Source organism: Oryctolagus cuniculus, chromosome 2 (genome assembly GCF_051225735.1).
Source record: "Oryctolagus cuniculus isolate XC-2025 breed Fujian yellow rabbit chromosome 2, ASM5122573v1, whole genome shotgun sequence".
In the NCBI taxonomy this organism is placed as follows: domain Eukaryota; kingdom Metazoa; phylum Chordata; class Mammalia; order Lagomorpha; family Leporidae; genus Oryctolagus; species Oryctolagus cuniculus.
The window spans coordinates 161546595-161560954 of NC_142868.1; the positions used below are offsets into that span (position 1 = coordinate 161546595).

At 56.8% G+C, this 14360-nt stretch overlaps 1 protein-coding gene across 1 annotated transcript in view; it reads right to left on the reverse strand.

Annotated features, from left to right (window-relative positions):
* Positions 1-260: 260 nt before the first annotated feature.
* EPAS1 (endothelial PAS domain protein 1) overlaps positions 261-14360 on the reverse strand; it is an 80944-nt gene continuing 66844 nt past the window's right edge. The window contains exons 7-16 of the mRNA XM_008254453.5: positions 13638-13744; positions 7972-8119; positions 7385-7599; positions 6313-6503; positions 5950-6060; positions 4397-4887; positions 3610-3727; positions 3404-3515; positions 3068-3235; positions 261-2396 (exon numbers count right to left, since the gene is read on the reverse strand). Coding sequence (XP_008252675.1) covers positions 2245-2396; positions 3068-3235; positions 3404-3515; positions 3610-3727; positions 4397-4887; positions 5950-6060; positions 6313-6503; positions 7385-7599; positions 7972-8119; positions 13638-13744 — 1813 coding nt within the window. The 3' untranslated portion in view covers positions 261-2244. The remainder of the gene's footprint in view (positions 2397-3067; positions 3236-3403; positions 3516-3609; positions 3728-4396; positions 4888-5949; positions 6061-6312; positions 6504-7384; positions 7600-7971; positions 8120-13637; positions 13745-14360) is intronic.

A 14360-nucleotide genomic window follows, 5' to 3' on the forward strand; every position in this document is an offset into this window, starting at 1 on the left:
CCAGGATCTCTTTGTCCTGGGGCTCCCCGTGGGATATGAGAAAGGGCCCTGGGGCAGACAGAGAAATACCTGCAGGCTTTAGGCTGTTACCAGACAGTCCTTCTAGTCGTTCCTTCCTTCCCCAGTCTGCCTGCCAGCTGGCTTCAACCATCTGGGCAAGATGGGTGGTAAGGTTCACTTTGTGTAAACTATTTAATCAAGACTGCTTTCCACTGCATAGTCCATGACAAATGCACAGGAAGGAAGAGGCACCAGCAGTGTAGGATCAGAATACTTTAATACGATATCAGTGTCAAAATACATTTCTTTATAAAGTTAAGCTCCCATACAGTTATAATGTTGTCAGTAGGAATTTGACAATATAATAATGTTCATGAAATCATTACATTGACAGATAAGGTTAATACAAAGCTTGGGATACTTTTCAGAGTGTCTTAGTACAACTGCGAGGGTAGAATGCCCTTAATGCTGAGGCAACACACACAGGAAATCAAATACCAGCGCTGACCTCTCAGGAACCCTTCAAGTTCTGCCGCCGTGCGCCTGTTCCTCATCGAACTTAGGTTTCTTTTGTAAGTAACTTTCTGTGATTGGCAGTTAGTCTGTCTGGGCTTACCAGATTCTTGGTCTGATGGGCTTTGTGTGCATTTTTTTTCTTTTTTAGCAACTTCATTGTACCCACGACAGAGGAGTTCCATGGAGATGGCATTGAAAACCAAAAGGTGCTGTTCTTCTTCCCCAGTGAGATACACAGTGCTTCCTACCTATACGCGTCACTTCCTGTGACAAGGAGACCCCAGCAAGGGCCTGAGGCTTTGGGCTGGCCCTGGAGCTCTGCCTACTGCTTGCCAGCAGTGGGGTGTTGCACCTAGGCCTTGCAAGGCCGCCTGCCTGCAGCAGGCTGGAGGGGTACCCAGCTGGGGCTGGTCAGGACCCACTGCCCTCCCTTTGGTGCCCTCTCAGTCTAGCTCCAAGACCCTGAGCCAGGAGGATGTGCACCAGGTCACTACACCATTTCTGAATCCTGACTCACGGGAGTACCCATCTAAACCATTTCATAGTACTTCTGCAACTATCCTAGTGTGCTGCATGCAAGGCCTTTGGAAGTGACGTAGCTCAGTGCACTTGAAGGGCCAGCCACAAAACCTCAGGAGTGACAGCGCCCCCTCCGTCAGTGTTCTCCCAGCACGTGCCGTCAGACCCTGGCGGGCGCGATCAGCACACACACACAGGGAGGGGAGATGGTGGCCAACACCCCACGAACGTGGTTCGCAACCCCTGTGGCCTGTTGCAGAGCACAAAGCCAACGGGAGAGAGAGGCAGGGGGAGAGCTTTAGCAGGGTTAGTACAGGCCTGTGGCACTACCGTACAGTCCTGCCGTGTTGGCAACACCGAGAAAGAGAAAACAGCTTACAAAAGGTCTTACGGTGATTGTATGAACCGGGTTCCATTTGTAAGTTTTTAAGATATCACAAAGTACCCATATATATGATAAGAAACACTTCACCCAGATATAAATTTTTTTAAAGAACCTCAGTTATGCTTTTTGAATAATAATATTAAAAAATCTGCCAGAATGGAGGGGAAACACCGCAGAGGTCAGGAGGAGCCGCGCCGGGTAACTTTCGCAGGAAACCACGCGTCCGAGTTCACCCTTCACATTGGTTTTTCCAAGTCGCAGCAGGGGGTTGGCTTCAGAAAGACTGAACTTTACCCATAAAGTGATTAGTTTTGAAAAAGAAAACAGGAGGGCTCGGGGTGGGGGTGGGGGGCGTGGAGGAAGCGCAGAAAGCAAAATCATTTGTGTCTCTTTGGCAACAACAACAGAAAACCTTTTGAGTCCAATGAAGCCGCCGCCGTCCCTGGAGGACCGCGAGCCGCCACTGAACCTGTTAGTGTAGAGACGGGGTGGGGGTGGGGGGGGGAGACAGACAGCTACGGAGAATATAAATTAGAAGTCAGGGGGTGGGGGGAGGGAGGGAGGCAAAAATCTTACAAAACTGAACGTTTTCCTTGACAGCAAAACAGAGCAGGTGAACACGATGGTGTTTTTAAAAAGGATGGATGGCAGAGTGGGCGTCTCGAAGGCCACTGCGTGGTGACCTGGGCAAAGCTGCCAGGTAAGTACATCTCGTAAAAGGTGTGCTGGTGTTAGAAATACCTAGTTGCAAAAACAGCCGTAGAGAGGGACGCTGCGGGACGGCGTCGGCGGGGCTGGGCCCCGGCCCCGCAGGAGGCCCTGGCTCAGGTGGCCTGGTCCAGGGCCCTGAGCAGGTCTCCGCCCTGCAGGAGCGTGGAGCTTCCCGGCACAGGAACGTTCACCTCACAGTCATATCTGGTCAGTTCGGGCAGCAGGTAGGGCTCAAACGAGGGCCCGAGCAGCTGGCTTGCCAGGCCTGCAAGAGGGGTGGGTGTGCGCTATTGCCAGGGGGGCCTGCGGGAAAGCCCTGGAACAGGGTTTAATTGGCAGGGGGCCCGTGGGGCTGAGGTGCGGAAGAGGAGGAGGCAGGGAGTGCTGCTCCCTCTATGCTAGTGGGCAGCTTGAGGCGGTACAGTCAGGTGAAAGACCCCGCAGGGTGGCCTCGTAAGGGACCAGGAGCTGCCACTCCTCCGTGCCCCTCTGTCCTGGCCACGCCCTTGTGTCTGGCAGCCTATGGGCTTCAGTTTGCAGGACAGCGTGATTCTAGGGGTGACCTCGTCTGTAGTTTTCCCTTTAGGTTCTCTGAGTCTTAGATCGCCCTGTACCGACCCTCCGCAGGGCTGATGTGACAGAAGCAGCCGTGGAAAGGGGGGGCCAGACCCCGCAAGGAGGCTCCCTGGGCAAGGCGTGGCCAAGTGACTGCTTGTGCTTGGCACCATGCAGGTTCTGGAAGGAAGCAGAGGGGGCTTGTCCTGGGGAGAGCTGCCCTCCAGGAAAGCAAGTATCAAACCTCTCATGCTCTTCCAAACGTGGGACTCCCGCCTTGGCGGGGTGGAGGTGAGGTGCAGCCAGGCTCCAGGTCTCTGCCCCGCACATCCTCCCCGCGCCTCAGACCCTGGGATGGGGCGCCTATTCCTGAGCACCCACCTGACATCTTGTGAGCCAAAGGCAGGTTGTAGTCCTGGTACTGGGGGGCGAAACACTGCGGGATGAGTCCGCTGCTGCAGTTGTCCCCTGGGCTCAGGGTGGATGGTGGTGGCGGCAGGTGTCTCAGGGGCTGCCCCAGGCCCCTGGCGGGGGTTTGCATGAACTCATCTGAAAGACCCGAGGCCAAAGCCGAGCATGAGGGCAGAGGCTGGGACGCCTCCAGCACCCGCTTTCCTGCCCGGAAGGTGCTCAGAGATTCCTGATGTCTACCCCATTCCAAGGCTCCGGGAGGTGGGGGGGGGGGTAGCCCTCCCCCTGGGGCCCCAGCATGCTCACCCGAGGGGCCGTTAGCGTCCAGTCCCCTGTCCGGCGTCAGAGGGCAGCCCCCTCCCTGGAGGCTCTTCATCCGTTTCCACAAGTGGGAAGCGTTGCTGCCAGGCGGGTCCCCCTGGGCATGCACAGGGCAGAGGGTGGGGTTGAGGGCCACACCCCAGTCCCCCCGCAGCCCTGGCCAGCCCATGCACCTCCCCTACCCCACTCACATCCTGGAAGGCTTGCTTCTCGTATTCCAGCTGGCGCTTCAGCTTCAGCTTGCTGGACAGGGCCACCACGGCCGGGCTCATTGCGTCTGGGGCCTGGGGCCTGAAGCCCTTGGCAGACCTGCCAGGCAGAGACGGTACAGGGTGAGGCGGTGCAGCCCCGGCTTCTCGGTGCCTCCGCAAAGACTTGCAGAGGAGGGCCGAGCCCTAGCTCCCCCTGCCTTCCTCTGCTTTCTGGACTCGGGGAGAGGCTGGATGGTTCAAGCCCCATGCACCACCATGCACCACCTGCCAAGCCAGTCATGGCCAGGCTGTCCCGCTAGGGGACGCAGGTCTGTATGAGGGCTTGTTCTGCTTCTGCCTCTCCTGCCCAGTGGAGTACTCCAAAGTCCAAGACAGACCTGGGCACCACACCTCCCAACCACTGAGACTGCACCCAGTGGGCTCTCAACTCCTTGAAGCGAGCTTGTTGGGGAACCCTGAAGGGCATGAAGGGAGGGGAAGGCATTGCTTTCCTCAACCACGGTCTGCAGGAGAGAACTAAGAAAGCTGTCACTCCCACAACTTCCCATGTTCTCTGGTTCAGGGGATGCACCCCCCGGGTGGTCCTAAGAGAGATACCAGGGTTCAAGCCCCATCCCCCCCCGCCCAGCTACTCCTCTCCAGCTGTGGAAGGGGCAGCTAATGGAGCACAGGGTGCTGTTTATCCTCCCAGAGTTCAGGGGGGTGCCTGCCTGGCTCCTGCTGATATAGCTGAGTCCCAACCCCTCACCCCTCACCAACCACTGACCTCGTCTTGAACATGGAGACGTTGGGCACGGCAACTGGGGGTCCCAAAGGCGATGCCCCCAAGGGTTCCGTGTGCTGGTTCCCAGCAGGCCAGTCTGTGGGCCCGAGATGTAATGGTGGATCCGGGGGCCACTGGGTGTTGGACCTGCCTCCCATGGAAGACAGGGGGGTGCAAGCCTGGCCACAGCACGGAGACAGGGCTGTCTTGCTCCCAGCATCAAAGAAGATGGAGGACATGGGGTGGTGCTCGGGCTCTGTCTTCTTGCCCTCAAGTGGTGGTGGATACTTCTCTAGCAGGAAGGGGCTGGGCGCGGCCGTGGGGCCCAGCGGCTGGAAGATGGTGGTCATGGTGCTGAAGCACTGCTGGGGGGTGGGCTGCGGGCTCTCGGGCACGAGGGGCTCCTCGGGGCAGATGGGGCTCAGCTCGAAGTCCTCCCCGTCCATCGGGATGTAGGGCGCCAGCGTCTCCAGGTCCAGCTCGTTGAAGTCCGTCTAAGGAGGGGCAGAGCGCAGGCTGAGAGGTGGAGCTGGGCGCTCTGCCTGAGCCACTCGTCGCAAGCACCTCCAGGGCTGCCGCGGGCCCAGCAGCAAAGGCCTGGGACGCCGGGGCACAAGGCCTTCCGGCTGTGTACCTCGAGTCTCCGTGCTGCTGTGGCCTCCCCGACCACTCCACAATGCCTACTCTCTCCCTTCCACCTGCCCAAGCCCTTCCTCTTCACAGAGTGCCCCCTGTCCTCCTGCAACGCTTGGGCCTGTGGTGCACACCATGGCTCCTGGCAAGCCCTGGACAGCGTGTCCCTATTGCCCGCATGGGCCCTGCCACGTGCCCAGGGTTTGTGTAGACGGCCAAGCCCCAGCGGTAGCAGAACCTCAGCCATGGCCTCTAAGCTTCCCGGTGCCATATGTGCGTCGCTGGGACTGCTCACAGGCACATGTGGGCGATGATGACAAGTGGGTGACCCAGCAGAGCAGATGGCTAGGCTTAAGTACCGAGTAATAAGCCAGATAGGAGAGAGGGGGAGGCAGAAGGGCAGCAATACTTGGACTTTGTGCCAGGTAGGCTAAAGACCCACGCTGAGGAGCTTCCCTGGGGTTTTACGAAACATGCACCCCGCCCCCTCAGCCACTTCCATGGTTTTTGCAAGAATATTGGGCTGTGTGATTGACATGTTCCTAAAACGTGGTATGCAAGTGTGCCAATCAGTTGTCATCTTCAAATGCATTTCAAATGGTTCCTTAAACCACGATGTGACGGTGTTGGTGAAGGGAGGGGCGGCCTCTTCTGGTTAGAAACACTCTGGACCTCTGGATACGCTTTTTCAGTGTGGGGCTCCCTGCAAGGATGGTTTCAGTGCTGGATTTTGGTTTTCATGTGCTCCAAGAAAGCTAGTCAAGTAAGTAGGAGACAAACAGGCTGAGAATCAGAAATGGAAGTGCTGGATTCACTGTGGGAAAAGCAGAGGGGACCACTGGCTGCACTGTCCTGTGTCCTCCTGGGCCTCGGTGAAGCATCCTCCCCTGCCACGCTGCCCCTCGGGCTCCAGGGCCACCCACCTGGGCGCTGCACTGGTCCTTTGCCTCTGTGTCCATGGCAAAGAGCTTCTCGATCATTTCAATCTTCAGGTCATCCTCCAGGGCGGTGTAGTAGTCTCCAGGGCTGCTGGGCTGGGGGAGCAAGTCAAGGACATGGCACTCGGCTCCCCGAGGCCCCCCCCACCCCACCGGACGAGCGTGTGCCCCGGGGCTGTGACTTAGGAGCTGAGCACATTAGCTCAAGACTCTCCAAGGAGCGAGCTTCAATGGGGCCAAGTCACTGCCACTCCGAGCAGCTCTCACTGGACTCTGCCCTCAGCCATCTGCAGCAACCGGAAGCAGGAGCCCACCCACACTCGAGGGACAGAGGGGCTGAGGACTCACTGTGGAGCAGCTGCTGCTGCTGCTGGCGCTGGGGGTGGTGCTCCCCGGGGCGGCCACCTGCGGCACGGTGAAGGCGGGCAGGCTCCCAGCCTCGCTCAGGGCGCCGTGGGTCCTCATCTCTGCAGCCCATGGCTGGCCCGGGGGCAGGATGGCCTTGCTGTAGGCAGAAGAGTCCTCGAAGCTCTGACTCCCTGCAGAGACAAGGGCCTGGTTGGTGAACGATCCACACCTCTCCCGCCAGGGAGGAAACCCAAGAGTTGCACAAAGGGGCGGGAGAAGTTGGCCTGGGGTTGGGCCCTCGGCACCCTGGGGCTCAGCTGGGATGACGGGCTATGCCTTTTGCATTTTCAGTGACCATAGTAGGAGCCACTCTTCCCCAAAGAACAACCCAAGGAAGTTACAAGGGGGCATTTGGGCCATTTGCCTTGGCTCTGCCACGGAACGAGGATTTCAAGGCGTCTCAAGAACATGCCTGCAAGGGCTGGGAATGGCGGCAGCAGGCTGCAGGTGGGAGCTGCCCCAGCACAGTTCAGGGTTGCTCCCCGGGTGGGGGTGGGGGGCTGAGAACGGCAGGGGGTCACAGCACTGCAGCAGAACAGGTGCCTGCTTTAAGGAAGTCGTGCATCTGAGCACCTACTCCTGGGCCTGGATCTGCTCTCCCCCCGTGTTTCTGGAATGACCCCTCCTGACGCTGTTCCAGCTTGGCCCTCCGGCTAACAGGCAATCTTCCCTTCAAGGCCCAGGTGGGGGTCCGCCCTCCTTCTGGGACAGTGTCTTGGAGCAGGTCCCCCGCCTTTCCCTCCCTCTAGGCTTAGACCCTCAGCGCTTTTAGGAGGGCAGCGACCCATAATCTGGCCTTGTTTAGCATTTGACGAATGCAAACTTGGGGTGGACTTACAGGCAGGGGCTCCCGGGGGACTCTGGTGCCCAGCAGAGCCTGCCTACTAGTGGGTGATGGCCATGACTTGGGGCGGGGCCCAGGTAGGTCTGGCTAAGGAGACGCCGCAGCTGGGGTGAGAACTTCCCCAGCACGTGCTGAGATGCCTCCGTGGGCCAGCTGAAAAGCACCCACCAAAATCCAGAGAGATGATGGCATCGCCAGCCGTGGGGGCCAGCTGGGCCAGCTCCTCCGGCTCCTCCTTCAGCTTGGTGAACAGGAAGTCACTCTTCTCGGACACAGCCACCTCGCCACTGCTGTCAAAGATGCTGTTCATGGTCATCAGGTGCGGCTTGAACAGGGACTCGGTCTGGTCCATGGAGAACACCACGTCGTTCTTCTCGATCTCGCTGGCGGGACAAGAGCGCCAGTCAGATCGCCCAGCTTTTCCAGCAAAACCCTTTTCCTTAGCTGTTCTTTGTTCCGCCCTAGTGAGGCCTTCTCCCCAGGCGCCAAGAAGCGGGGTGGCACATCTGTGTTCCCGAAAGCGGGAGCGGGTCTCTTCCCTTTTTCCCCATTCCAAAAACATTTGTTACTAAGTGCCAGCTGTGGGCCGTCTGCCCCTCGTCGGGGTCAGAGCCCCGGCATGAATGACAGACAAGGGGAAAGGGGTAGAAGGTCCCAGGCAGCCCCCTTGGTTGCGAGGACTCATGCTGCCATGAGCCCCCGGCAGGGCCACCTCCCTCAGGGTGAGGAGCTGGGCCCCCGGCCCCCCTGCTCACCTCAGGACGTAGTTGACACACATGATGCACTGGGGCTGCAGGTTGCGCGGGTTGTAGATGACGGTCCCCTGTGTCTCCAGCCACACGTAGCCCCCGTGCTTGGCGAGCATTCGGTACTGGCCACTCACCACCTGGCCCTTGGTGCACACTGGGGAAAGACACAGAGCATGAGGTCAGCGTGCACCATGGGCTCAGGGGACCTCATGGGGTGGGGTGGAGCGGCCGTGTGTAGGGGGACAGGGAGGACTGGCCACAGAACAGCAGGGACCTGGGAATGTGAGCTGGCGGGCTGCCCTCTGCTTTAAACAAAGGCAAGAGAGGCCGGGAGAGGCTGAATGTCTTGGTTGAGGCTGGCCAGGCTCCCAGACTGGCTCTGCTCTGGGCACAGACACAAGCAGGTCCTTCCCTCCCTCCCTCCTGCATGGGGCTCAATGGGTGGAAACCCCTCGCTGAGGGCCACTCCAGGTGGTGGAGGGGTCAAAGCAGCTGGGAGAAAGCCCAACCCCAGCGTTGCCCTCGGCAGCAGCCGCACCACCCACACCCTGCTTCTGGATAAATGCAGGGGGTTTTGGTTTTGGGTTTTAAATGATGTCCTTAGTTATTCCAGGTCAGCTGTCAGGCCTGCCACCTTTGGGGCAACAGAAGGTTTGTGACGTCTGATACGGGCCACACTGCTGGGGTGGAAAAAGGACAGAGCCCCAGGAGTGTGCACAGCTCCAAGGTAAGCCCATCACCCTCCTCTTCCAGCGGGGCTGCCTGCCAGTGACTTCTTCCCTCTTCCAGATTGATCTCAACATTCATTTAATGTTGTTTTTCCTGTCTGAGAACACTGGGGAAGGGGTCCTATGTCCCAGTCTGCTCTCTTCACCTGTCTAGAATGCTCCAACTGCTCTCATTAAAAAGGCAGCAATACATCCTGAATAGTGGATTAACGGTAGAACCTCTGGTGTTCTCTGAACTGCCCATTTGCCGTGATTCCTTGGGAACTCATTCTTTAGAACTCCAGCTCAGAAGCCCCCAGACTTCAGGGACTTGGGAAGAAGCATGAGAGATGGGGTGGCAGAGTGGGAAAGGAACGGCCCCTCGTGGGTTTGGTTTCCTGTTCTGCAAGATGGGTTCCTGATAATGCGAGTGGTAATCACGGTCACTGTTAGCCACCCAGAGACCACTGCTGTCAGCGCTGAGGACCAAGTGCACCTGCCTGGCCCATCAAATACACAAACGCTGGCTGACTACCGCTGACAAGGATTGCAGCGGACAAGCCATCTCTTTCCCAAAGCTACTGACATGTAGAAGGGGTCTTTAAACATTCATGGGTATGCCTATTATATTGTAAACACTATGCATGGCCCTCAGATATCTTTTGCACCAAGATAAACATCTCTGAATTCCATTTCCCCTGAATTTCCTGAAGCTCCTCTGCAAAGTGCCCAGGCCCTGTGTGTTACATGTGTGTAGGTTACATCCTGAGAGCCACAGGGGAGAATTTCCAGGTTCTCTGCCAACACCAAGAGTCTCCTCCATTGTCAGGTTCATGGGCTTCCTCCCCAGCCTCTGGACCTGCACGGCTGGAGAGTCCAGCTAGGTCTGTGCTAACGCTGCTTGTACTTTTTTTTTTTTTTTTTTTTTTTTTTTTTTTTTTTTTTTTTACAGGCAGAGTGGACAGTGAGAGAGACAGAGAGAAAGGTCTTCCTTTGCCGTTGGTTCACCCTCCAATGGCCGCCGCGGCCGGCGCGCTGTGGCCAACACACCACACTGATCCGAAGGCAGGAGCCAGGTGCTTCTCCTGGTCTCCCATGGGGTGCAGGGCCCAAGCTCTTGGGCCATCCTCCACTGCACTCCTGGGCCATAGCAGAGAGCTGGACTCGAAGAGGAGCAACCAGGACAGAATCTGGCGCCCCGACCGGGTCTAGAACCTGGTGTGCCGGCGCCGCAAGGCGGAGGATTAGCCTAGTGAGCCGCGGCACTGCCGCTTGTACTTTTTTACACTGAAGACTGACTTGGCACATTTGACTCTCCTTCAGAAAATGTAATTAGCAGCCAAGAACTACAGACAACCTAAGTGTCTATCAGCTGAGGAATGGAGAAAGAAAAGGGGTACACATACACAATAGAGTACCCTTCAACCACGAAAAGGTTGGAATCTTGTCTTGCGCAACAACATGGAGTGGAGGGTGTTAAGTGGAAGAAGCCAGGCACAGGAAGAAAGGGATTCTGGGATGTCGCTCCTTAGCAGAGTCCACATGTGCTGCTCTCGTAGGAGTCGAGAGCAGAAAGGGGGTGAGAAGAAGCTGAGAGGGCAGGGGGAGGGGCTAAGTAATGGGTTCTCCATTACAGTTAGGAGTAAGAAATTCAGGTGTTCTACTGCACGGTGGGGTAACTACAGATAATGCCAATGCACTGTGTATTTTTCTAAAAAAAATGATTGAGGGAGTAGATACTTTTACCCTGATTTGAACATTACACAGTGTATTCATGTATCACATGGTGCCCATAAATATGAACGGTTTTTATGTCTCAAACATAAAATTTCAAAAGTAAAAACTTAAAATCTCCTACAAGGTGTAGGAATTACCGTCACTTAGATTTATATAGTGCTTTGCAGGGTCCCAAACTGTCTCCTAAGATGAACTCATTTCTGCAAAGCAATTAGAACAGTGCCTGGCACTAAAGCGCTCTCACGACTTCAGTTAATACGCGAGACCAAGGCGCTCCATGACGACTCCCACGTTCTATCTGCAGAAACCACCCAGCGGCTGGCTGGAAAACCCCTCAGTGGAGACTCTCAGCTAGGGGTACAGTCTAAATTACCCCTGGGCTAAGCCCTATGTGTTTATTGCTCAAAGCCAGTTGTTCTCAATAAAAATGTATCTGTTTTAAGCACACAGTTCACTGAGTTTGAACACATGTACACGCTTGGGCAACTGGCACCACACTGAAGGTACAGAATTTTTCCATCACTCCCTCAAATTCTCTGTGCCTCCTGGCAGGCAGCTCCCAGTGCCACCCCTGATTCCAGGTGACCCCTGGTCTGCTTTTGGACTCTCTATTGAAATGACCCTCTCCAGGTGTTCACGTAAGTGGGGTCAGATGAGGGTATGTGCTCTTTTGCATCTGGCTTCTTGACACTCGGTGTCAAGGTTTGCCTGAGACTTGTCACACTGTTGCAGGTATTCCTCATTCCTTCATTTTCCTTGCTGAGTAGTATTTCATTACAAGGATGTTCCACACTTAGTCTGACATCCCCTGCTGCTGTGTGTGCGTGTTCAGTCTGATGATGGTGAATAACACTGCCACCAACATCTGTCTACAATTCATGCGAACATGCATTTCCACTTATCGGGTGTAGCCAGGAGACCAATTCTTCATTTATCCAATACATGTTTGACTATGCTTCCCATAGAAGCAGCTGCCAACTTATTTTCCAAAGTGGCTGTATCATCCTGGTCTTCTCCTTCTAACAAAGCCCTGTGCCACAGTGAGGACACACAGCAGCTTCTTTTAAGACCAAGAGACTAGGGCCCGAGGGGCTGTGACAGGCTTGGCATCACACGGGACACAAGTGGCAGAGTCTGGGCAAGACAGCGGGGCTTCTGGCCACCAGTACCCGGCGCGCTCGCTCTGTCACCTGCACTGGGAAGACTAAGTTCTCAGTGGCTGCTGTCCCAGCTATCACGGCCCCCCTGACGGGGCCACCGCTGCTCCCCCTTCGACCATGCCATCGAGGGCCCCTGCTGCAGTAGAACGATCCTTGCACAAGTTCAAGTGCCTGCTGTTAACTTATTTAGATGGTTCTTGATGCAAACCAAACTTGGGACCCTGCTTCTTTTTGATGAAACAGCACAGCAAGCCAAGGTTTTAACTGTATTTCTAGCAATTGCAGGTGAGGGCCTGCTCTGTCAGGAGAATATAATTAACACCAGCTCCCTAATCATCTGCTCATTAATGCCAGTCTCGGTGAGGGCTCTGCTACTCGGTAGATAGGAAAATGAGATTAAAGGCCATAAAAACCTAAGAGCACATCACGTCCTCTCACAACAAAGAGAAACTGGCCCCTCCCCCTCACAACAATGTACGAATTATTCATTCATTTGGAAATGATGGCTTTTCACAGCCCAAGACTGAGCGTCCCCTCACTTCGTGTGTGAGACACAAGTACACCTGGGCCAGCCACATGCCTGAGCGTCCTGGGCCCTGATGGCAGAAGGTGGGGCTGCAGCTTTGTCTGCAGAAACCCAACGAGGAAGGAGCAAGAGGGCCGTCCGAGATGACTGACGCTCACCCGACTTCCAACCCCACAGCTTTCCCTTGCTGGTGCAGGACTGAGCTGGGGCAGGGGCGAGGCCTGGGGTTGTGCTAGGAATTACCCTGAAGTGTGGCCCAGGCTTAAATAGCGTAAAAAGCACCACATTTTCCCGGACGCCAGCAGGAAATGGGGAACTCTCTATCCGGGCCATCTTTAAGGACCTGGGCCCTAAGGGGAAGGAAAACCCTATCTGCCTGTGAGACGTCCTCCAGTTTGCTCCCTGACGGCAGCGGCTTCTGTTTCCCAGCCCAGAGGACCCAGTGCGACTCTGTCGTCCAAGGATTCCCGGAAACGTTTCTACAGTGGTCCCCTGCTTTGGTTTGCCCCGGGCTGGGAAGGGGGGTTGGACTTTTCCCCGAGAGTCAGGCCCTGGGAAGCCAGTGGGTCCGGTGCCCCCGAGTCCCAGGCCCTGCACGGCTCTGTCCACCTGTCCTTGCAGCAGGAGCTCCAAAGGCACAGGGAACCTCCAGGGAGGGCAGGAGTCAGATCCTGCCACCCCCGAACTGGGGCAGGCTAGGGCTGGGTCACGTTCATGGGCATACGGATGCCCCTGCACCTCCCTCCCGCCATTCATGAGCCTCTGAATGCGGCTCAGTCTAGGTTAGGTCTTGCCAGAGTGGAACAGCTTAGATATATAATTAACAGGCCCTACTGTACTATCTGGTAAAACCCAGGAGAAGCAGAGGAACCAATCAGAGAAGGACTCTCCCCCTAAGAGAGCTAACACTGCTGGCAGCCAGCTTAGGGGGTGGCCTGTCTCCCGGACAGCTCTGCCATGGAGGTCTTTCGTAACGCAGGTTTCTTTCCTGCTACAGAGCCAAGTCTGCCCCCGACGCCAACACTGGGTATGAGGCCCAGGGAGTAATTTCTGCAGTTCTCTTGGAGACCCACAGCTGCTGGACACCTGTGCTACCTTCCCTTTGGTTCACCCCACCCTCTCTGGCCTCACACAAGTGCCTGTTCCTGAACTGCCCTAGCCCACCTCCTCACGGGCAGGTAGACCTGCACCAGCAGCACAGGCCTGGGCTGGCTCTGTGCGGTGCTGAGTCTCTCCCCACAGGGCAGTGTGCAGCTGCTGTGCAGACTGCCGGGTGCACAGGGTGCACAGTGGAGACGGAGCACGGGGTGTGGGATTCAGCTCCCCCTCCACTCTCCGCGCAGCGTGCCTTGGGGTCGTGTCTCCCTGGAGGAGGGGTTCGTTTGCTGTTTGCATGAAGGTGTCCCACAGGCAGCCTTGGTTCTCTACCCAATCTCGGGGGCCTGCATGCCTCACGGGATGACCCAGCCTTCCACGTCACCAATGACACCCCGCAAAGGCCAGATGCCACAGGAAGCTGCACAGGGCACGCCTGGAACTCACGGTTCTGGTGGCTTTTGGTCATGCTCTCAGAGTCCAGGGCATGGTAGAACTCGTAGGCCGAGCGCCCCAGCAGCTCCTCGGGGTGATAGCCAATCAGTTCTGTGATTCTGAAAACAAAACCAGAGCAGCGTGAAGGGAAGAAAGACCTCAGCAGAGCCCACGGGCAGGGGGTCAAGGGGGTGAACCTGGAGGACCCACCCAACGCACACATTCAGAGGAACGCAGTCCAGACTTCCTGGCCGTGCCATGGATCCAAGCAGAAAAACACTGTGCTCATCTGCAACTGTGGGCCCACTGGACACCTCTGTTCCCGCCCTTCCTCAAGTCAGGACTGGGAGGAAGGAGAAGCACCGGTTCTGTGGCCTCCTCCTCCACACCACGCCCGCTACACACAAACGCTGGCTCTCCACGAGCCGCCGCTCACCCACTCCCGAAGCCCAAGTTCTGCGGATGTGGGCTTGGGGATCGAGGGAGGGCAGACAGGTGCCTCATGTCTGCACGAGTGTCCAGGGACACGGCAGGAATGATGACCGGGCCTCTTCCTGACGAGACCAAGCTCACGCTAGCAGAGGGTGGGGGATGAGGGCCCAAGTGGGGACGCAGTGTCAGAGCTGTGGGAGCAGGAGCCGGGCAGGGGTGGCCTGGCCTGGCCTGGCCTGGCCTTAAATCTTCACTCCCCTGGACGCTTCTCCCACCCAGGGGCTGCCAGTACCTCAAGAACAC